The 24435-nt window shown below is 46.1% G+C and overlaps 1 protein-coding gene across 3 annotated transcripts in view; it reads right to left on the bottom strand.

Moving 5' to 3' along the window:
• Positions 1 to 1306: 1306 nt before the first annotated feature.
• Positions 1307 to 24435, bottom strand: part of LOC309887891 (uncharacterized protein) — a 113293-nt gene continuing 90164 nt past the window's right edge. For 2 of the 3 annotated variants that reach the window (XR_014319099.1, XM_082779920.1), the window contains exon 4: positions 22503 to 23162. Coding sequence is in view for 2 of the 3 variants with exons in the window: in XM_082779920.1 (XP_082636046.1) it covers positions 22678 to 23162 (485 nt within the window). In the remaining variant the exon portion in view is untranslated. Of the gene's footprint in view, positions 1738 to 2325; positions 2417 to 22502; positions 23163 to 24435 lie in introns of those variants that run through there. The other variant, XM_082779921.1, reaches the window with a different exon arrangement.

Raw genomic sequence — 24435 nt, forward strand, 5'->3', positions numbered from 1 at the left:
CATGTACCATTTTCTCCATCTATTTCTGGAACAGCTCACTATTGACAGAAAGGGATGTCCTCGGAATCTGGAAGAAAAAATAAAGTATCAGCAGCTGTCTGAGTTAGTCCCCTCTTTGTGATGCTCTTCAAATAGGTGAATTAAAAGACAACCTCAAAATCATTCTTCTCTTCCTCCAGACCCTTAGACAGGCTTTTAGCCAAGTTACTGCTTCTCAGTCTGAGCTTAAGTGAGAGCTTTTACAGTCAAATCAATAAAACAGGCAACCAAAGTTTACCACTAACCTTATCACTAAAATACAGATAGCGTGTTTCCTGTCGAAGGAGTCATTTTTTATTACAGATTCAGAAGTTATTGAAAAATAGAAGCTAAGTAAGATGTATCCCACTTGGTCTACTTTGTGGCACTGAATGCATGGCAGTGGCGTGGCCTCGTACTGCAGGTAAATAATTCTCTGCAAAAGAAGGAGCTGCAAATAGAAAGTGCCAGAGGATCACCTACTGTGCAAAGCAATATCCTCGATGTGCAGTTGTCTCAGACTTACTCTGAATTCTGTTTCTTGAAACCTCTTCAGGTTTATTTTTGGGCTGATTAGGGAAACAGAAATCCTAAAAATACAAAAGCAAGCTGATCAAGCTGGGGGAGAAACAGTGAGATGTTCTTGTGACAAAGACTTTAGTATATGAATTATTCATTACTGAAAATTACTGAAAAAGCCACTAATTCTTACAGGGGGAGGGAGATTTCTGTGCACCCAAATTCAAGCACAACAGGCACAAGCTGCACTGAAGGGAATGAGATGCAGGTTTATACAAATATTATCAGCTTGAGTGTCTCACCCTTTTTTTTTGCCTATTATTTTGTAGTATTTGCCAGAATTTGAGGCCAAAAAAAGTAAGATAGCCTGCTATCGCCTTGAATTCAGTCATACCAAATTCAGCAAGAGCTGCTGAAACAGTAAGGAAGGATGAACAGCCCGGCTTCAGCCCCACCTCTGTTTCTGTCCATGTTCCCATCCCGTGCCCATCACCATAGCAGCTGACTGCTCTTCTGTCAAACAGCAATCTTCAGGGCAACAGAGAGAGGAGTGTAGGTTGTTTTTTTTTGGGAGGGCATCATCATTTGCTGGACAAAAGTGGCCGATGTGCTTTAGAAATTGTACAGTGCAACCAACTACCCGATAATCAATCTAATTCCTTTTTTTTTTTTTAAGGTATGCTTAGAACAAAGGTACAGCAACAAAGGAACCACTCACAACAAAATTCAGTGTTTCTTGCCCAAGTCTTTTCATTATAATCACCCCCCCTTTTTTTTTTTTTTTTTTTTTAATTTCCACTGCTGTCTTACACATGCAGTAGGATCTAATTGGGAACTGGGAGGAAACCAATGATCAATGGAAAAAAAAACAAAGCAGTTCTTCAGTTTAAAGTATTTCCTCTGACTTAAAGCCTCTGGAATCTGAAGAGCAACGAACATCATTTTTAGAAACCACCCCGGCAAAGGCTCTGTTACATAAGTTTCAATAGAAGTGCTAATCCCAGCGCTGAGCAGAAATGCCCCCGTCATGAAGCCCTCAGAAACTACACCTACTGTTTGTGTTCCTGTGCCGTGCATTGCATCCACTCACGTCTCCACGGTCAGCTCTTCAAACCAGGCATTTGTAACTCTTTTGCCCCTCTGCTTATCTTCAGTGCTTCGTTCACACTGGTACATAAATTATCATGCTAATTTGTCTGTCTGAGGATGAAATGTGACCTGGAAAGAACTGCCCTTAGGTATCATTTAAAAGTAACAATAAACATGCACAAAAATGTTTATTCCTCTGTGTTTTTTCTGGTACAGTACAAACTCCAATTATGATTACTTTGAAAGACTCCGATTACTGAAGAGCAAGTAAAATAGAATTACCACACAGAAGAGAAGACAGCAAATGAAAGGGATAGGAAATTTAATCAGATCCAAGTGTGATTGTTTTTAATCCCAGCTCAATTCCCAGGCCTGATAAACAGACTGCAGAGAATCTTTTAGCAGAAGATTTAAGTATTCTTGACCCCTCCCATCAGGGATGACACTGCAAAAACACGAATGCCAATCCAGAAATATTTTCAGAGCAAAACAAACCACCTTTGAACCCTTCTTCTGTTGTATTGAAGAAGCAAAGAATGAGAAAACGATTTTTAAAAATACCTGCTTCCTACGTACCGTGCTGCAGAGCAACAAACACAATACATGCCAGATATATTTACCCCAGCTACTTCTCAGCAGGGAACACATCCAGTGCAGAGAGCATATTCCATTAATTTACTGGAAACAGGAGTTATTTACCTTTCAGTCGGTACACATTTATAAATAGGCTTTCCCTCCAACATCGTGTTCTTCCTTTGGCATATGGAAAGCATTCTCGGGAGATCAGCACCTGGAATGTATAAAAGGGCTTATTTAAATGCTTGTTTGCATTTTCACTTTAGCTTCTCCTCGTAAAGGCAGAGGGAAGCTGCACGGCTATCGTATGTTTTTACGTTTGCTTCCACGCTGGATCACACATTTTATTACAGAATAAGCCAGTGTTACAGGAACACAGGCAGCTGACACTTCCCACCACTGCAGGGGAAGGCCATAAATGCAGCTCGTGCAGACCCTCCATGAACAGCCTATTTTGACCAAGAAAATAAACAGAACCAGCCAGTGGTTTTATACACATATAGATATAAATACAGATGTATTAAACTCCTGTTTTCTGTACCTGCTCATTTAAACCAAGCTACATCACCTAACTGAGCAGTTTGTTTCTTCTGGCTGTGAAATGAGAGGGATTACAGGTTGGACAGGGACATGGCCCCTGTGTTGTGTTGAAGACCGAAGAGCCAGGAGATGAGAGGGATCTTCACCATGCAGGGAGCAAGGATGAGGGGTTCCCCATCACCTGGACCAACCCTGAGTGTCTGGTGGCACTGGAAGCGATTACAGCCCCAGGACCACGTGCAGATTTGATCCTCACTCCCAAACCTCTTCTTCCCACTCAGTTCATGCACTGACTGCTGTTACAGGACAAAATACATCTCCAGGACAAAAACAGGCGCTGTGCTTCAATAATGAACACCGATGCTGGCCTACGCCATGGAAATTACCAAGCTAATTAGAGGACCACAACATAATGCTCCACATATTCAACACAGGCAAGTGAGATGGGGAGAAGTCGCTGCTGGGTAAAAAGTACTTTTGTTTTGCAGAGTGTTTGTTGCTTTCATCTACTGCAGCTACCGAACAAATTCAGTTGTATTAGACAAACACATCCCTAACTATCTGAAAAACACAACAGACATATATTCATGTTGCTGCAGCTCACTTTTGGAACCTATTACTCCCCTCCCTATTCCCAGTTCTACCTTTTGAAGCTAAAGACAAGGTGAGCACATGAGAATTTGAGCATTAAAAGAAAGAGGGCTCAAGTTCTATTTCTGGTCTGATTTGCTATGGGACCTGAGAAACTCAGTCTGAGGATGCTATGGAGATATTTAGCCATGGAGATATTTTGCTTCCCCGCAATTTCCAGGGGAGGCACTGTAAAACTGTTGTCCCCGTGATGGACCAAGGCACGTCGGTGATCTCAGAGCTTCATGTGAAACAGGATCAGAGCAGTTTGGTTTCCAGTTTACTGCCTGACTGAGGAAAGAGTGAAGAGATATCAAGAGAAGAGGAACTATAAGAAATAATGAAACAATAAAACCTCCTGTGTAGGCAAATTAAGAGCCTGGTGGCTGATCTACTCCAGACATCACAGGAACACACAGCCTTAAAATAGAGGCTGAAATAAAAAGGTACTTTTGTGGCATTTGCAGAGGGTTGGCACGGCAGAAAGCTCCTTTCTGCTGAAATGATGCTGAGCTGCAGCTGACGTTAATTCACATCTGGCAAGTCAGGGAAGCATCTCAGGAGAGAAATCAAATGATGCACATCTGGAACTCGATTACACAGCAGCAGCAGGCAGTTATGTGCTGGTGGAGGCAACTTTTGGGAAGTAAGATGCAGAATTCATTTTTGGTGAATGCGTTCAGAATATGATTAGCAGAGATCAAAACTTACGGACATCCAGCCAGGTCAAAATCTCAGCCTGGACAAGACAACTGTCTGTGCTGAATGTTTGTCCAGTGAGCAGAGGATAAGGATGAAGAACCAGTGCTAATATTTAGCTAAGGAAAAGTGAATTGGCACCCAAAGGTTTCAAACAAATTCAAGACGCAGGAGTCAGTCTGGAAATGGGGTGGGATGGAATCACAGAGGAGAACCTCAAGCTGCAAATGAATTATTTAACTTACTGTTTTAAAAAATACAGCCAATATTAGGCTGAGAAACAATAAAATAACAAGAACCCAGGTGACTTAGCGAAGAAGAGTTAGATCTTTATGCTGCCTACATTTGAGTTCTCCTATCTGTAACAGACAGATAATTAAATTAATTCATCAATTACTAAATGAGTTCACTTACTTCATGGCATGTAATTCGTTTAGCCCGATCTGTTAAGAGGCACATCCTAATGTCAATCTGTAATAATTTGCAAATTCAATTTAATATATCAGACGTGATGAGAGAAGGGGAATTGGAGGCAGCGAGCAGAACTGCACCGAAAACGCAAAACTCCCCGGGACGACGCACGCCACGAATGGCAGCAAGAGGCTGTCAGCAAGGTCTGCTCCCTGCCCAGCCGGGCTGCAGGAACCACGCGGTGCTTGCAACAGGTCTGACACGACACCCGCAGCTGCCAGCCCGTGCTGCTGTCCCCACAGCCTCGCAGTTGGACCGGGTTTTTGCATTGTGTTCTCTCCCTTCCAGTCCCTCGCGAATAATTTCGTCGGGAGATTCCTTTTGCGCAGAATTTCTCTGTGGTTTTGGTACGGGCCAAGTGAATTCATACTAGATTATCCCCACAATTGTCTCATGTAGCAACTGGGAAGGTTAAAAGGATAAAATAGCTGAAGTGATGACTGGGGTAAGGAAGTATGTGCTGTGTGATGCCAGCTGCAGCAAAGGGCCTGGCGAGGATTTCAGAAAAAAGGACAGGGAGGCCTTCAAATGTAAAGCCTGACTGTGATTTGAAGGCAGCACGTGCATATGTCTGTGCACAGAAAGTGTGGAGCAGGTGCTGGCTGACAGCACGTGCAGAAGTGCCCACGTACCGGTATGAAGGTGGGAGCAGCACCCCTCAAAGGCACGCCCTGCCTCTCTGCAACGCCGACTGTTCCAGCAGCTTCCTTCCAGCACGGAGAGAAAACAGGGAAAGGCACGCAATTAGCAAAGAAGGGAAAGCAGCCGAGCCATGATAACATTAGGAGGCTATATTGAGCCCTCTTTAATGGGAAAATTGAGTTAGGTTGCTACCAACAGCAAGCCAAAAATTCGTACTGGTGCACAATACACAGGGTTAGAGCTTCAGAAGCCCACAGTCTCTCTGTTGGGTTGGTGACTGAGCAACAAACAGCATGAGACGGCTGCGTGCACGGTGAGCACCCCCAGGCACCAGGCTGGAGGGCTGTGGGCACGTGGCTGGTCACTGGGCCACCTCTTTCCCAAGCTCACATTGTGGGGATAGGTGTTTAAAGGGTCAGCAGACTGCAGACAAACAGAAAACAGTGGGCAAGTGATGGATTTTTGTTTTATTCTGCCTAAATTTGGGCAGAATGTAGGTGCCCAGAGTGATAAAACCATTTTTTCGGTAGCTGCTTGGGTGACTGCAAGCATATCTTAGAGCCTGGTGTTACCTGCTGCTGGTGATCAGAGGTGTCCCATCTGGGGTGATTCTCCTCTGGACTAGCAACAAACAGCCTGCACGTCCCGTGAAAGATCCCCAAACCTACCAGAATCCACACCAACCCCAGAACTCTTTCCAGAACATGGCAAGGCAGCAGCAGTCTGGCCCCTGGGGCTCCTGCTGAGAAAAATGAGCCACGTTTTCCATCACCTTGGCCTTCAGCTTCACACTTCATCCATCCCAGAAAATGGCAGCAGCACATATCCAACACACGAGCACCGCTCTGACACCGGTCCTGCTGCTCCTGGTGCCCTGACAAGCCCCCTCAGAGCTACTCTGAGCATCCCCGTGTTTGCTGCCACCGTGAGTGCCCAGATGCTGGCCTAAGGCATTACAAACAAGGTGCCTCGGAAGTGCCTCCCTCTATCCTGGGTGGTTTGAGTCCCAGAATAACGGGAATTACATCACAGCCCTGCCATCCTCGTAATTCCCAAAGCTTTCCCCCAGTCTCGGTTGGAAGTCCCATTCCTACTGTGGTGAGACGGAGCCGTCCTACACCCAACACTTTGTCACAGCAGATGTAGGGAGCATTTCCTAACTCCGGCCCAGACAGCAAGTTCCACACCCAAGGGCAAAAATCCAGCACAGAGACACAAAACCGGGCATTTACGTGCTTTTAAAAATATTCAGAGCCAGCTCAGTACTGCCTGTTTCAGAAGGGAGCGCATGCTGCATGGACACTGCTAAACCCTTTGACGTGAAGCTTGAAACACACAACTTCTGCTGCATTATCTCTGTATTTCGGTGTAAAATGGGTAATATCCTATATTAGAGCTTATGTTTGGGGGAAAAAAAGTAATTGAAGGAGTTCTCCAAGGCTAGTAACACAGAAAGAAAACAAAATTGATGCACAGCACCGAATGGTTAAACTAAGGAAGGAGCAGAATGGTGTCTGAGGTACTGCAACACACCACAAACTTGCATTACAAGTGTTACAGTGGCGTGCTGATTCTGTCATTCATCATCCTATCACAGCCGCTTGCTGACTGTCCTATTAATCACTGTGTCACACTTCAGAGACTCCTCACAGATTTCCCTAATAGCCCGTGTGGGATCAGCACTTTTTGCAAGGAAGGAATTGCGCTGGGAGTTTGCTGGGGAATATATTCACCTGCATTTCCAGGCTGGAGCAGTCCTCTGTTTGCACCAGGCTGTAAAACACGAGACAAACAGCACTCATCCTGCTTTCAAGGGCCATAAAATTCCTGTTAGGTTTCCAGGTAAGATGAAGATAATGCGTATCCTGCGTGGACATGACACGAGAGGTTAAAATAACTAAAATAACTGAAGTAAGCGCGTGAATTGCACTACACAAACCTGTAAAATAACCCAGGCACATGAAACAGGGAGTTAGGAGCTGGAGAGAGGTGGGAGTACAGATTATAAAACCATGAAAACTCAATTAAAGCTGTACAGTGAAGCCGACCAAACAAATACTTCTTTTTTCTTTTCCTTAAATACATGTAACACACTTTAAGGTTTGATATTCACAATATATTGCCTTGTACCACTGCCTGTAAGAAACCTTTCCCCAAATCCCATCTCTTTAGGAGTCTGGTACCCCAGTACCAGGTATTTTTGGAGAACGGAGGGAAAGGATTTGCTACAACCCATCCCACCTTTTTCTCCCCCAAATCAACAGCACTACCAAAGAGATGCTGAGCCTCCCTCCTGCACCACCGACCCCCTCTGCTCTGGGCAGCATCTTGCAGAGATTTCCAAGTCATCGTGAGTCGTGCACAGCTCCACCTCTGACCCTTCCTGTCCGCGACTCCTGAACAACAGGCTTTATCTAATTAATTCAGTGGTTTTTAGGAAACCACTTCTCCCTGCCAGTTTTTAAACCCAGAGGAATTTTCTAGATGTGCAGTGACAGCGCATGAGTAATAGCTCCCTCATTAAACTACCAGGGAGTCATAAAGCATAACAAATTTTCAGCTTCCCAGTGTTTTTCCGATTGGCTTTCCCTTTCCAAGCCCCGTAGTGCTCGCAAACATCCCAACTATCCGCGTGACGTCATTTATAGTCAGAAGCCTTAAAGGAAACAACATGTCCACGTTGCTCAATCCTCTGGTATTCTCGCCGTCATTTATTTTTGCCCTAGGGCAGACTTGAGTTGTTTTCCTTTTTTAAATCAAGAGCTGGTTTTGCCCACAAGAAAGGGTCACGGTCAAGAAGCAGGGTGGGACGGTGCGGGAAGCTGTAAAGATGTGAACGACGAGAATAAACCCCGCTCTCCCACGGCAGGGCTCTGCATCCGCCACCACCACATCCACACTTGCTCCTTTCCCTGTATTTCAAAAATGCTCCTCAGTAGGGAAAGGAGAAATTCTGCTGAAGCTAAGAATACAGAATAAGAATTCACCTTCTGAATAAGGTAGCTGTGTTTCTGGATTTGTTGGTAGGTAGAAAAAGGTCATTTATTCCATTTCAGACTCAGGGAGTCAAACTGTCCCGAAGACAGCCTGTTGGTTCATGACATACCTTGTAACCATGATTCCTACGGAAGTTTTTGAGAATGAGGGGCAAGACTCAGCCTCCTGCTGGCCTGTTCAGGATGAAGCAGCTTGTACTTTGTGCTGATCCAGGTGTACCTTCCCACCCCACGTGGTACCCACCACTTCAGAGACTAAATCCTACCAGCTTCTTCCTGGATCAACCTCTGGCAGGTGCAAGATAACTGGGATCTGGAGATTCATACAATCCCAGACTGGTTTGGGTTGGAAGGGACCTCAAAGCCCATCTCGACCCAGCCCCCTGCCATGGCAAGGACACCTCCCACCAGCCCAGGCTGCCCCCAGCCCCATCCAGCCTGGCCTTGGGCACTGCCAGGGATGGGGCAGCCACAGCTCCTCTGGGCAGCCTGGGTCTCACTGCCCTCTAAGTCCTGCAAAGAACACAGTAAAGATGAGAACAGTCCCAACACCTTTTAAAAAAATAGATTAAAAAAAAAAAAAAGCATCATAAGATAAATTCTGTCCTGCCTGGGAGATGAAAAGGTTTGAGAGTATTTGTATTTAGCATTTATTCTGATAAAACTACAGAAAATGCTAACAAGACAGCATGACTGTCAGCATAAACCTGTAAGATGCAGGTTTACCAATAGATCCTCATGCTACAGATGGCAAAAAGAAAGACAAAATCAAGTCAGAGTAAGGTGACCTAGCATCTCACACCACCGAGACCTGAAATCTGTCTTTTAGGAAGCAGCAGAAAGAGAAGGCATGAGAGGAACACGGAGTTCTAGATCGTGGCTCACAGCGCGTTTGGCAAAGTGGCGAGGAGACCCATTAATGTACCAAGCTCACTGACCTTATATATTTCTCCAGGCAAGGGCTAGAAAACGAAACAGCTGAGCACTTACTCCCTTGCAGAGAAACCTGTTGGCATCTTGCTCTTTATCTCCAAGTCAACGGTTCTGATACTGAGAAAAAATCATCTTTAAATACACATCTGAGACTGAAAACAAGCACAGTGATTTAAGTCAGCAAGAGTCTGCTTGAGCAGTAACCGAGAAAAGACGCCAGCCCAGTGGTTCAGGAGCCTCACTGCTGGTATCTCACTGGGGTTTGGCATTCAGGCTGTCAGATCTGGCTCTTGGCATTGCTGTGCAAGTGGCAACGGAGGATGGATCAGCTTGCCAGCCTAGCTCATCCCATCAAAAAGCACCAAGGTACTGGTGGGAAATGGGGATTGCCAGCAGGGTTGAGATACACGGCAGGGACAGTGGCAGATTGCACTGATGAACTGAAAGGGAATTGGAAATTTGGGGTATTTTAGAGAAGGTTCGTGTATGATGAAACAAGGGAATAGCACAGGAAATGAATTACAAAGACAGACAAACTCTCAGTGCCCCACGAGCATGCCAAAGCCAAGCTCTTCCAAGGGTTCAGAAATCAGGTCTTTGGGTGGATGCTGAAAACATCCAAGATTGGATGTTAGTATGAAAGCACAAGGTAAATAAACCCTCAAATCTTTGCTAACTGTCCTTCATAGCCAGACCTGTGCTCCTGTTCTAGCTGAACGTTTCAGAAACAAGCACGCTGCTACACCAGACTTTGCAAAGTGTTTCCAAAGCGGCAGGGACCATCAGGCCAGCTGACAGCTCCTCATTAAAAAAAAAGCAAGGAGAAACAAAAAGCCAACCTCTTTTCCAGGCGGTGAATGACACCGGCATGAGACTGACAACTTTTGGAATGAGGTCATCTCCGCTTCCCTTCAGAAATGATGCTAGCAAGTACAATCAACAATAATTAAAAACTCCTTTCACAAAGGGACACTATACGTTTATTATCTCTGTTGAAGCCTAATCAAAACCATCACAATGGGCCTGTTGATTTTTTTAAACCAAGACATGATAGAAAAGAGAAGGAAACTGGCAGTGAAAAACAGAAGCTCGATTTTCTTATGTGCTGTAGTGTTTTGGCTCAACATGTAGGTTGTCCCCTACTTTCATAGAACAACTCACTATTTACGACTAAGCAATGACAGAACAACCAAAAAATGTGGTTTGGAAACAAAAAGCTTAATGGGTAAATATGTGTGACCTTGACACCAAAATTTTGACAGCAGTGTAAGCAGTAAGCTACAATCACACTCACCAAGAGTTACTGGCTTTGCGTCTAAGGATTTTCTTTCCCAGATATCCAGCTGCAAAAACGTCTTTAGTTTCTCTGCATCCTAATCGACTATTACAAATTCTGCAATGTTCGCTGCAAGGACATGAAATATTTTTTTATTTCTAAACTATTTCTTATTCTTATTTGCTTCACCTTATATTCACTCAGTATGAATGTGCCATTGCTGAAATATAACAGTGTCTGCAGCTCCGGTCATTTTAGGTGCTGTGCAGTGCCCTGCCTGGCTTACAGCTACTATCTACAGCATTGCATCAGTCCCAGAAAACTCACATTGTACCTGCTGGCCCCACAGATACATCCCAGGTGCCCTGAGGTGTCTCTAAGGCACCCCACACCTGCATGCCAGCAACTGAATCCTGTCCCTGGGCATTTGTAGACAGGTACATGAGAAGGCATTAAGTTATTTGGTCTTTGTGCCAGAGCCAAATCCCACCCATGTAGTCTGCTGCACATCCACAGTGTAGCAAGAATTAAAAAAAAAAAAAAAAAAAAAAGGAAAGTGAAACAACAAAAAACCTTTATAAAGGTTTTTGGTTTTGCTATGGGCAGTGAAGGTTCCGCTGCTCTTTCCCAAGGAGGACATTTGGATGTTGGTGTCTCCCTCCGAACACAGGCAGAGCTGCCAGATGGGATTTACCAGCAGAGCTTTAAGGCACAGATTAGACCTTGGCAAGTGGCTTTGCCCAGGAACAGGAGCCCTTAAATCACAAGATTTGTTCCTGAAGGATTTACTGCTGTAACCCCGAAGCACCCCTGCTGCTACGCACCTAAGCGCTGCCTACGGCCATCGTGGATGGGTTTCACGGCCCCGCCGAGCCTCCTCGCTGTAGCAGGGGTAAATGATTTGCTCAACCAAGCCCATTTTAGAGAAGGTGGCTACTGCTGGGAGATGAGAGGGTTAAGAGGAGAGTGCTGTGCACAGGACCACCTGTCCATGGCAGGAGAGGTGCCAGCAGCAGCCAGGAATAGCAGCGGGCGGAAGGGAAGGAAATTCAGGCTCTTAAGCAAGAGGTCAAGCCAACCCCAGCTCCTCGGCACTTCAAGGATGGGTTTGGAGTGAATCCTTGCCGGTACCGAGGGCGAGGTGGGAAGGCTGAGGGCCACACAGAGGGAGGATGTTGTGAACCACGAGCAGAGAGGTCTGCTGCTGGTGTCTGGTGTGCGCTTACAGCTGGGCTGACTGTAAACAGGGCGACCACGTGGCATCCGGAGTGTCACTCACCGACTTCCTCAGTGTCACGCAGCCTTACAACAGCGTCGTCAACGTCTACCAGCCCAGCAGGCGCCTGCAAAAAACAGGAGCCTTTATGCAGCTCCTATGAACAACGCCCATCTCAGCCATCTTCCATGACTCAGGGATCCGTTTCTGGATGCTCGCGCGTGTTTTCCACTTCCTTTCCCTGCAGTGTATGTAACAGAAACGAATCTGAGTGCTGACACAGTGAGTAGATTGATTGCAGTCTTTTATTTTTTGGACCGAGGCCCAATTTGCTGTCTGATCTGGTTCTCAGATAGGAGGTTGTACATTGTCACGTAGTTTGTAGAAGCAGTTGCTACACTGATTTGACAAGATAGGCAGGGCTGTGCATCTGCGTATCAGAAAGCCAGATCGTGGGCACAGCAGATGCATCAAATTTTCTCAGAATAATAAACTGGAGATTTACTGAAAACAATATGGAAATAATTTGATGGGCTTCTTCCAAACAGGCAGATAGAAATACAGGTCAAATCTGCAGAGCACGTTCAAATTTGCATGCTCATGTTTTAAAAGCAATTTGAGAAGAAAACATTTTAGACTGTAACCAAGCCTGGGAGACAGCAGACTTGGACTGTTTTCTTGTACTATATTACACTGCTGACCGTGGAGCATGCCAGGTTCTGGAAAAAAATCAACTTTCAATCAATTCCCCGAGTGACAGGTGAAATTTCCCAATTGCTCAGTATCCAGAAGGTGCCACCACGAGCTGGAATTAAGCTCATAGATGCTGTCTGCTGCCGAGCACTTCAAAAACCCGGTCTTTTAAAGGACGGCTCTACGCTCAAAATGGAAATTCATTAGTCAGTACGTGCCAGAAATGGAAGCAAATGTATCTGACAAACTCGAGCAGCTCAGAAGCCCTTTTCTAAAGGTGTTCCTGCAGCACAGAAAGCTGATTTATTTATTTAAAAAAATAGTAATACTGCTTAAGCAACAACAGCTCGGTTACAGATTTTGAGACTGGAAAAGTTCATCTCCGATTTTCCTTATCATGATTATCCCATTCTCTGACCCAATTTTAGTAACTTCATTCAAGAGAGAAGTATTTGTACGCAGCTTTTAATGGGTGTACCACCTCGAGATCATTTTTGACAGAGATTTACACCTTGTGGTCTGCACGTACACTTCTGGATCAGAACCACAAAGCTTCCAGCATCTCCTAAACCATCGGGGGAAGCAGGCACTTGGATCTCTTACTCTGTGTTAGCTGGCCAGCATTTCTTCTAGGAAATGAACCGTGTATTTTTTTAAGCAGACGAAGTGTTTGCCCACAAATGGATTGGTCCTACGGGGCCCAGCAAGACAGAAGAGTGAAACCGTACTTCTGGCAACAAGTAGGAAGCTCGGAACAATTCCTCAGACCAGAACTGCAACCTAACAAGTCCGTGCACTGCAGTCTCCATCCATAAAACACAGCAACATGCCAACAGGGAGCCACAGATTTTAATACAAAGGTGTGCGACGGATCTGCCAGATGGCAAGCACCACCAAAATATTATTACACACACAATTTTAATACTAGGCAAATACATCTTGCACGTAGCTGCAGTCTTAAGGCAGCAAACAACTCACACACATGACTGATCGTAGCGAGTTAAAAAAACAACTCAGACAAAACCAGAGAATCACAAGGGGCGGGTGCTGTTTTTTTTTTGTTTGTTTTGTTTTGTTTTGTTTGTTTTGCTTTTTTTAAACCACCCTCCTCGCCCTACTCCCATTTCAGCATTTTAAACAGTTTCAGAGCGCTAAGAATATTCTTACTTCTTGTTGAAGCTGTCTGGCCATTTTCCTATGGACGCTACCTCAGGATTACAGTCAATACAGCTACCAGCATTAACTGCTTGCTCTTTTTTTCCTGAGATCAAGTGAGCATTTCCCTTCACTTTCTCTTGAGTGTGTCCCTTCGACAAACAAACAGAAAAAGCCCGGTAATGAAAGTATTAAGAGATAATATCGCCAGAAATAAAATCTACTTTACAACAGCAGGAAACAATTAAGATAATACGTAGACTTTAGGCCACCTACTCCCATTTAGTGTTTAGAACGATAGCTGGAAAGGCTTAGACCTCTACGGGGCAAAAGTGAAATAAAAATCGAAGTGAGATAAACCAAGCAAAGGGGATGTAGTTCCGAGCAACGCACCTTTTGACCATGTTGTTGTGAACTTTCTCCGTAGCGTCTAAAATACCTCTGCTCCACTGCATAATCCCAAGCCTTGAGAAAATTAGTAAGCCTCCTTCCCTGTCGTAGCTTCCTGCACCTGCCCCTACAGGTAATAAGGATTAGAAGGATCAGAATCGCGATGTTTATGAAACTTGTTTTCTGCTCCGAAAGCAGCTCATTTCTTATGCTTAAAATGAAAGGAGTGGCTGCTTTAAAAAAAAAAAAAAAAAAAAAAAAAAGGAAAGAAAAACAACATAATGAAAAGGAAGCACACACCCATATGGAAAAAAATGGCAAAAGACGAAGCATGCTTATTACGAATGCTCTGTAACCTTGTCACCCACAAAAAAGAAACAAACAATTAATTAAACAGAAAGGAAACTTCAAGGTTTTCTTTCCTACGTACTCTCAGAAATCTGATGACTATCTGTATTTCCATCGCAGGCGCATGCTGCTCTTACGATTGTTGTTCTGAGCCTTAGCACCAAGCGTAACAGCAAACGAGCTCCTAGCTAGGGTTGCAGTTGTCAGTACTACAACAGCTCCTGTGCAATCCCACTGTCAGCAAGTGCGAGCAGTGCTTCTGACCCAGCCACTCAATTCCTGCAGCTCCTAAAACACCGAGCACGTGTAAACGCTGTGATTTGAGCTTATGTAAGTAATGCAAATCCTGGGCTTTGACAGATCCACAGCCCAGCAGGCTTGCATTAAACACACCCCCACGTTCCTCTGCACCTTACCTCGCAGCACGGTTACTACAGCATTTCAACAGCAGCCCGAGATCTGGTTTCTTTCTAACAGCACGACATCTGCTTAAGCGCAGCGAACGCTTTCTGGGTTAGACAGAAAAAGCACTCTGCCTGCTGCATGAGCTCGCCCGGCTGCAGTTACAAGCTTTGGAGGAGTTTTGCTGTGCAACAGGTGGTGGATTTGAAGATGAGATTTCTCCCTGGGGATGGTTTGAGGAGTTAGATGCCTTGATGCCTGTCCCAGATGCTGGTGTAACCCAGCTGCAGGGACTTTGTGCCCCGCAAGGAGAACAGGCACCTTGCTGGCAGGCGGTAGCAAACACCCCGTGGTGCTGGGCTGGGTCCCCCTTCCCAGAGCAGCCTCCAGAGCACGCCGTGGGCTGAAACCACCCGTGTAGGATGAAATGACAACCACGGAGTCACCATGCTCCTTACAGCAGGCTGCTTGGTCTTCATCCTGCCCTTACATCCACGTGCAACCAACGTGGTTTTCCCCAAAAAGTAGATTCAGTAAGGGGTAACTCTCACCTTGCCTGGTTACTTGATGCAAAAAGCAGCAGGGCCAGGTCTGCAGCAGGATGTTTCGGTGCAGCACCACGTGTTAGTTATTCCTTAGCAAACACACACCTTTCGGGCAGCTAAGATAAAGCCCGTAACTTCCTGCAGGAGTCATTCATTTCTATGCAGACTTCAAAAGGACTTGCTTTCTTACAATAAATATTGAAAATGTACCACACACAACTTAAGAGTAACTTAACGGGATAGTGGAGCCATTACCTTCAACAATAGCCCGACTGTACCCGGCTAGGAAAAGGTCACAGCTGGGGCTGTAACTCCGCCATGGTAAATTACAAACAATTACTGATTAGTCACAGTGAGCTATGGCCAGCCTGACACCGGTTGTGGTAAAAGATCCTAATGAAAGTCATCAGCCAAGGTTTGATAATTATTTTAAGTGGCTGCAACTTCACGTTTCATTCATTGCAAAGAAATGCGTTTCAGGTTTGGGAGATGCTGTAATGCTGCGTTGTACGCTCATACCTTGACCTCATCTGTCACTTCTGTACCTTTTATCTCAGCCTCTCCAATGAGGAAGGTCACCACGTGGGTGCCGGAGCCCTGAGGCTGTGGTGTCCCCTCTTTGGAGAGCTTCAGAAGCCACCTGGACACGAGCGGGGTGGGAGCAGAGGTTGGGGCTCTGCAGTACTTGCCACCTAACTCCTTCCACCTGCAGCTCTGGGCTGTTTCCACTGCTGGCAACGTCCACCACGACCAGCAGCGCTCCAGATGTGCTCAGGCGTGTGCTGGGTTCATGTGGTTTCTCCGTGACTTTGTCAGAGCCAAAACCACCTTCAAATAGTAAAGGTTTTACATATTCCTGCATGACCACGAGCAGCACACAGCCGCATGACCAAGGCCAAGCTGGCTGCACGCAGACACACGGACATTTATTTGGCAGAGCCAACGACCTGCCCTCCCACAAGCTGCAACAGGCTGCTGGAAAGCAACCGAGGTCTCCAGGTCCTCTGCTGAGCACAGTGCAGTGCCTGCACCAGCACCCAACTCGTCCACATGCCTGGAGGGGGATGATTTTTCCCCTTCCTTCAGGTATTGTCATGGAGCCGACCCATGAAGCTGCTTCAACCTTCCTGCTACATACCTACCCCTCCAGTCACCCACTCCTACCTCCTCTCGCACTTGCCAGTCTAATTACCCGCCCACTCGCATTTTCTCTTACTCACTCACTAACCCACCCCTTTACATGTTTCTCATTCATTTCCCCATTCAGTTACACAATCCCATCCTCAAATACCTTCAAACCACTCGGCAATAGTAATTTTGCCTCCTGCAATATTCCTGTCCTCACCTCTCTCATCAACATCCCTACCCTGCGTCGAGCTTCTTAGGTGGCTTTAAGGAAGGCAACCGAAAAGTCTTCTCTGGAGGCTTGCAACGCAACCCTCTCATCATTTGGGGCATTCTGCAATGAGAACAGGAATAAAATGCTTCAGAAACCAGAGATTTAGGCTAAAGGCGCCGGGGTATGACCGTAGGCTACTCTTTGAATGGTCTGGCTCAGGCCAGCGTGGCCACGGGCCAGCTCACACCAAACCCAAACCAGCCGCTCTCTCATGGGGTGAGAGCAAGAACAATGCCCGTTTGTCTTCCTTATGGCCAAGGATATTTATTTTGGGGGGTGTTGGTCAAGCTCTTTGTGGTGAAGACACTGGAAATTGTGGAGATGACCTGGCCTGGGCGCCCGAGACTTCTGGTAGCGAAGACCAAGCATTGAGAAACAAACAACAAGCAAACAACCCCCAGATCCCACCAAGATGAGCACAACTCTAAAAAGAAACAGTATTTATAACGTGGTTCGGAGAACGAGAGAGGATAATGGAAAGAGGGGAAAAAATGAAGATGCAGATAACGACAATACAACTTCCACCATTTCTGTCACTGAAACGTCTCCTGTCGTTCCTTTTCCCTGCAACGCCTTCTGCAGACTTGCCAGCACAGGATGACTTCCCCACAGCCTAAATGCCACAACAGAGTTAAAAATCACTTTATTTACACTGGCATAAAAACCCCAGCCCAAAAAAACATTTCCAGGATAAATCTGGCCTTTTCAGGTAACTTTCAGCAATTTCTCAAGTGACACCAGCACAGACCACTCTTATCCTGGAATAAAATATACACTGTGAAAATTATCCTATTAGCAGTTCAGTTTAAAACCTATCTTTAATCAGATTTTTTTTCCCCAAATCCTAAAGATCTGAAGGTGCAGCACTTAGGTAAGGGATACATTAATATTCAAGAGCCCCAAATACTGTTCTGCTCATATTTGCAGGCTGTTAATATCACGGAGGGAAGAATTGCTGCAAGATGAGACCGCAGACTCGAAACAATGTGGTGAAACAAAGAAACGGAAAAATTTAGGCCAAAGATCAGGCAAAGAAAAATCTCACCATCAAACTTGGTGGAAAAGCAGATCGAAGTGGAAGGCCAAGTTCTTAGAGCATCTCTAGCCATAAACCGCAGAAGCAAAGAAAAAAAAAAAAAAAGAAATGCAGCAGAAAACAAGTCCTGGCAGGACGACGGTCTGGATGATCTCATGCACTTTCCATCTCTAACATCTATGACTCTGTAATTCCGTAGGAGCACTTACCAGAGGGCTGGCAAACTTCAGCACCAGCTCAATCGGCTGATAATAACGCGATAATCAAAGTCTTCCACCAAAAGGATGCCCTTGTGTCTGTGTGCTGCAGTTACGCCACGCCGCCTTCCTTCGAAGTCGTGCACGGCGTTGCCATTAGGGAGCCTGATGTGAATGGCAGTAATTACAGAGTTGTGTATCGCTCTCCGAAACAGGCAAAACAGAGTTTAAGTAATTAAAGAGACAATCATCATCGTTCGCACAAAATGCCTAGGGTCAACTTTTGACAGCGGATCTGATGATGCAGAGTTCAACTCTGTCACTGCTTATGCATGCAAATAACTTTACTCATGCATGCAATAAGTGTTAGAAGGACTGGATCCATCCTAAAAGGTATTTTCAAGTATTTACCCCTGATTTTCAGGCTTAGAAAATCCTCCCTCTTGGTTAAATACCAATTTGGGTCTCTGATCATGTGCTTTGCTGTTTGCAAGTTATTAGGTGAGTGTACCTGCAGAAAGCAGAAAGCTCAAGAGCAGAAAGAGCACGAGCACAACTTTTATCTTTAAAGCATGTGTGCAAGAAAACTGGGTTCTAACAAGAAAAATGTTAAGAACAGAGAAGTTTACAAGAAAACTACAGAAGCAAAAGAACCTCCAGAGCAGAAAAAAGGAATATAAACAGATAATTCTTTATGACATGAAGAACTCTACGTGTCTGCTAGAATCCCTCTGCCTGAATCACCTCTGCCCTGAAAGCTTCTTTGGAGTCTGGGTCTTCTTTTGGGTCTGGGATCTTTTATTGTTCTTTTCCTGGACAACAAGAATTCCGCCCTGACTCTGATGAGGACAGGGTACGATTTGTGGGATTTGTAATCCTACAAATCTAAAGGCAAAGCCTGGGAGAAGCATCAACAAAAAGAACAATTTGTGATGCTGTTTGAAAAAACACGGTGAATCTCCAAGTGCCACGAGCCTATCAGGCTTTACAAATACTCTTTCTGTACTATTTACGCTGGTGAATAGAAATGGTAGCATTGGAGGGACTCCTCTGACACCACACAAGAGGTGTGCCAGCCCTCGTCTCAAGTACTTCTGCACTTTTTGGACAAAAAAATGGAAAGAAGCAGCTCTGTTACTGGTGTACTAAAGGAGTACATTGAGTACTTGATGAGCATGGACGCTCAAATGAAACAGAGACACCTAAAATCCAGGTGCCAGTGGAGAAGAGGGAAGAGTAAAAATGGATAGGTGCATGTTTTGGCGGCCAAGGCTCACTAAATGTGTGTCTACACCTGACAAAGCCAGCCCTTAGCTCTAGCTTGAGCTCCACTGTGAATCTGAGAGAGGTGAGGGGCAGTTTCCTGATCAGGCTGTGCTGAATTTAATTTTTATGTAGGTGTCAAGGAAAGGGATAGTCCCACCTTCTCCTGTGCTTCTGGCTCTGATTCCTCCTCCTACCTCATCATCAGCACGAGTGGCCATGCAGCTACGCAATGGCTTGGATCCATTCGGAAAGCCAAAACCTTACTTTCCCTTCAAAAAGGAGGAAGAAAAATCTGATTTTCAACCAGAGCAGGAAGATGATCCAGCTCACCTCACGGCCACGTGGTCAGCAGTGCTGGCCTAGGAAGAAGCCAACCCTGAGACCACACGTGAAATCTGCACAGCAAATCCTGCTGGGTACGTACGCTCAGGTCACGCTAAAACATCAACTGCAAGACAACATGTAAACATCATGGTCCAAAGACACATCCGAAACTGGTCATAACGTTGACTTTAAAGAGTAATCCAAGCGTGAGGGCTCACCTGGGCAGCTGGGCACTTCTCCCCCTGTGGATTCCCCTTCCTACAGTCCTCCAAGCAGCAGCCTTCGGGCAGACCTTGAGCTGAGGCTGCTCCCTGCCCTCCTGGTGGAGCGGTGCCAGCGCGGAGAGGAATTCAAAATCCACAGAGCCATAAAGAGGAGAGAGAAAGCACTGCAGGGCAAGTATGACTCCATGAGAAAGAGACTCCCAGGAGAAGGGCCAGAGCCCTACACGCTGATCCCTACCCCGGGAATTGCTCATGCCTACTGCGCTGAAGATTAGATAAAATGTATACAGAGCTCCTTTTATACTAAAGCTTCAAAATAGATCCTACGAGCTATGTAAATAGACTGAAGAGCCAGTGAGAGCTCTGCCCTAACAGGAGAACAGCGCATACCTACCTGTATTCTTGGAAATATTCTTATTTTTGGTGGATAAAAGAAAATCAAAGGAGCGAAGCTGGAGATGTTCACGGTTATGACTCACTTCTGCCAACCTCATGTTTTGGCAATAAAGGTGTACGTACAGGAGCCTGTAATAACAGGTCACACGGGGAGTTTCAGTAGCCTCTTAGGTCCTTAAAGCTACAATTCGGGTGAGCAATCTTCGATTCCGAGCACGAATCGTGCCAGAAAACCCCTAAATTCACAGCCTGGCAGGGCAGCACTGCCTGCGGGCAGCCCAGGCCACAAGGAAATGGATGGGAAGCGAGGAAAGCCAGCAGGTAGATTCCAGAGATCCCCGTGCACAGCTCCTGCAACTTCCCGGCAGCACACGGCTCCTATTCAGAGCCCACACTGCTGGTACGCACACCTTTTCCTTTGGCTCGCTGCATTATTTTTGTTTAAATGTTGGCATCCTGATTCCAGCAGAACAATACGAGAGGAAGCGCTCTCCTCTTCCAGCTCCAATTTCGAGCTCGAGCTCGCCCGTTTTCTATGCAAACTCCAGCCACAAACTCTGCATTTGGATTGCCACGGGCCACGAAGAGCTGAGCTCCCAAATTTACAACACAATGCAAAGAGCAAAACCAACAACGCCTCCCTACCTTGCCTGCACACCTTCAGAAGGGAATCCCTCAGAAGTCAGCACACGTGGATGCCACCAAGACACTGCACACACCTCAAACATCAAGCCTTCGGATGTGTTAGTGAAAGAAATCACGCTACACACCTGCCTATCTCACGTCACGCTGCTTTAGTGTTTTCCTGATACGCAATTTATGACTCGTGCTGAGAAAGATATGGTTTATGATAAAGGTGTTGTTTTGTAATTAGTATTATTTTTTTAATCATCAAGTCTTGCACTTACTAATGCAATAAGCAGGCAGCTTTCTGTATCAGAGAGGAAGTGTAGTTATACCAGCCTCCACGGGCTGCATTTTTTTCGGTCAAGATAATCAGAGAAAGCATGGAAAAAAAAGAAGTAATCCCTGCACCGTGTATTTTAGGTTCTCTCCTCTCTATTAGGCAGCATTTTAAAAACAAGAAACAATCAGAGATACTACAAACACACGTGAAAAAAAATAACCATCAGCGTTCAAACTGCAGAACAGTTTTTTTTTTCCCATTAATTTGGGTCCGTGCCACCCCTAGCAGTGAACAGACAGGAAGAGCCAGCTCCCCAAAGCAGCAGCAGCTCCCCTGCCCCGCAGGTGGGTACACAGCCATTAACTTCAGATCTAAAATTGCCTCTCCTTAAACGGGTCCTGCCTGTGATTTCTCAGTAAATGGAACTGCTCCGGTGCGAGGGAGAAATTTGATCCCTTGCTTCAATTTAAGTTTAACAGTTAACAAGTTCGGGGCTATAAAAAACTGCAATTGCCTTTCTCTCTATCTGAAATGATAAGAAAAAAAGAATTGGGGGTGGGAAGGTTGGTTTTTTGTTGTTTCGGTTTTGTTTTTTCCAAACACATTCGATTTTAAGAACATTTTGATAAGCTTACGATTAAATAAATGATCTTCAGAAGATATGCAGTTAATTCACAAAAATACTTGGCAGGAGCCTAACTTTAAATATCTAATTCATATAACATTCTCCCTTATTTGTTTAATTCAAGTGAAATATTTTCCTCCGCCTTTTCCTTTTCAGAGGCTTTTCACACCCACATAACAACCGAGTGACTCTTCCCTGACCCTGCCTCCCACTCCTTTCGGCGCAACTGCTCACTAGAAACTTGCCGCGCACGTAAGCTCCTCTCCTGCCATCCAAAGGAAGCACTTAAGGAAAGGAAATCCAGCACAATGCTCAACCTTCCTTTTTTTTTTTTTTTTTTTTTTTTTGAGCCCCTGGGCTCCTTCCCAGCTCCGTGGGGATGGGTGGTGGGGGTGCTGCCCTCCATGCTGCAGGAAAAAAAAAAAAAAGAAGGAAAAAAAAGGGGGAAGGTTCCCGAGCACCGTGCTGCAAACTCACGCCTCGAAAGGGTTGGGAAAAGCCAAACGTCCTCGCGTCACCCAGCCCGGGCAGGGAAGCTGCCCCTCGGTGAAATCCTCACGTCTGTCAGCACACAGCACCACTTACTGCAGCTGCTGTCTGCACGGGAGATGTGCCACTGAGCCTGATAAATCCAGCGAGCTCTCTTCTGCCTTCCCTATCTTCTTGCCATCTATGCGTGCAGCGCGATTTGCTGGGAAGCAAAAAGCTACAGCATCACACCACAGCCTCTTTAAAAGGAAAGCAGAGCGATGATGCTGATAAAGCACAGAAGGTGAAGTTAAACATCACCATCCTCGCTTTATTGGCCGGACAGCTAGGAATAATCACTGCCCCAAAAGAGCCCTATCCTCCAAAAACCAGCCCCAAACCTGTGGCAGTCGAGAGCAGATCCAGACAGCACGATTTCCAGAGCCAGCTCCACCAGCTAGGGGGATTCCTTCTAGCCAACAGTATGCTAATCATTTTTTTTTATTCTAACTATTTTTTTTTTCTGAGAAACCACTAATTGGTAGCCTTTTTCTTGGGATTTAAAAAGCCACTTCAAAATAACGTTTCTATTCTAGGCGTTATTTCAGGAAAAGTATCATTAAGTTCCAGGCACGGCCATCTGATTTTCATGTGAAATTCAAGCAAACCAAAGCCCTGCTTCATTCAGCGACGACTATCAGGGATGTGAGAGAGCAGCAGGGCCTCTGGGATGGTCCCATCCCACGGCTCGGGCACGGAGGATGCTTAGCACCCCCGTCAGCAGAGGTCTGCAGGTGGAAGTGGGGAGGGAAAAGCCATTTGGGATTGGTTTTGCCACCCTGATCCAAGCCTGCCCCCTGATTTCCAGGCTCCTTAACTCGCACAGGCCAGCCAGCGATTCTCTTAAGAGCTGCTCTGCTGGAGAACGAATACACCTCACCACGCTCGCACAGCTGGAAAGAGATTTCTTTCCATGCCATTTAGTAAGATAGCATCTTAGCACTGAAAAGGAGAAGTTCATAAACTTACCCCTGCACTGCCAGGAGAAGCATCCGAAATCGAGCCCAGGTGTGATGTGAGGTCGGCTCCTTGCTGGCACAAGCCCCAGGCGAGAGGCAGCAGGTACCAGAAGCACCTCTCCTGTGCTAGTCCTGCCCGGCCGCTCGCAGACGCCTTCTGAATCTGCCACCAACAAAAGAAACCACAATAAGACTGTTTCCCTAATTCTTCATAACTGAGTCAGTAGGTCAACAATTCCTTCGGTTTAGGAGCCAGACCAATTCCCTTAAACGCCCCCTTTTCTTTCTTTCTTTTTTTTTTTTTTTTTTTTGTTCCCCTGCCTGATGGAGAAGCCAACTGTCTGCTGCCAGCGGCAGCTCAGCTGCTCGCAGGACAGAACCGAGCGGGCTCCCAAAAAAACCACCTCGCCCTGGCACAGGCATCCGTCCTGACACAGCTCCATTTTGTCTCTCACGGCTGGGAAAAGCCACGAGCAAATACTTACAAAGAAAACACAGGCAGGGAAGCGCTCGCCGTGCACCTTGCCCGCTGCTCCCGGCTCCTCCAGCCCCGTAACCCATCGCGGGCACGCGGCGGCATGGAGAAGAAGAAGAAGGGCAGGGTCCCGGTGCCAAACCTGTCCCCTCTCCGTCCCGGGAGCATCCTGCCTGTGCCTCGCAGGCGCGCTGCTCGAACAAAGAGAGAGCTCCGGAGCTGCTAGCCTTCTTCCCGATCCATGACTCAAAACGTCTGGTTGAAAATTGGTTTCGTAATAACCCTTTAGTACCACCTACTCACATCACCGAGTGCTTCTCGCAGCAAATGCACAGGAAATCACCACCGAGTGCCAATGGAGCTCCTATTCCAAGAACGAGCTCTTTCGGTTATTCCTCCATCATTTGGAAACCGAGATGCTTTTGCTTTCCCTATTGCACAGGATTTATTTTTTTTTTTTTCTTCTTTAAAAAGAGCCTTTAACTACGATCCTGTAAAATACTTGGTTGATAAATCACCGGCTGAAAACTCGCCCACTGTAAAGAAAAGAATTTCACAATATGCGTTCCAGAAAATACAGTAACTCCTTTCTGGAAATAATTCACCGGACAAAAATCCAAAAGGCCAGGATTAATTTTTGGAGACCGTTTGCATCCTGCGCAGCACACAAAAGCCGCTGCAGTTGAGCCACGTGCCTTTGTGACCACCACCAGCAGACCCCCTGAATCACCCAACCGCAGGATGAGTCGCCGTGAATGATTTCCTCTTCTCCTGCGGTCCCCCGGCGTGCTTTGTGCCGCTGCCATCTCCTGAGCCTAATCCCGACTTGGATGGAAATTCCACAACTCATCTCCCGAGGCTGCGGCCACCGGCTAACGGCGCGGCCAGCTGCTCACTCCTGCTTTGAGTCACCTGCCAGCGGGACAAAAGGAAATTGCTCAGCTGCGAGCACGTGGAGGCC

This window comes from Aythya marila (assembly GCF_965140915.1).
Source record: "Aythya marila genome assembly, chromosome: 1".
Lineage (NCBI taxonomy): Eukaryota > Metazoa > Chordata > Aves > Anseriformes > Anatidae > Aythya > Aythya marila.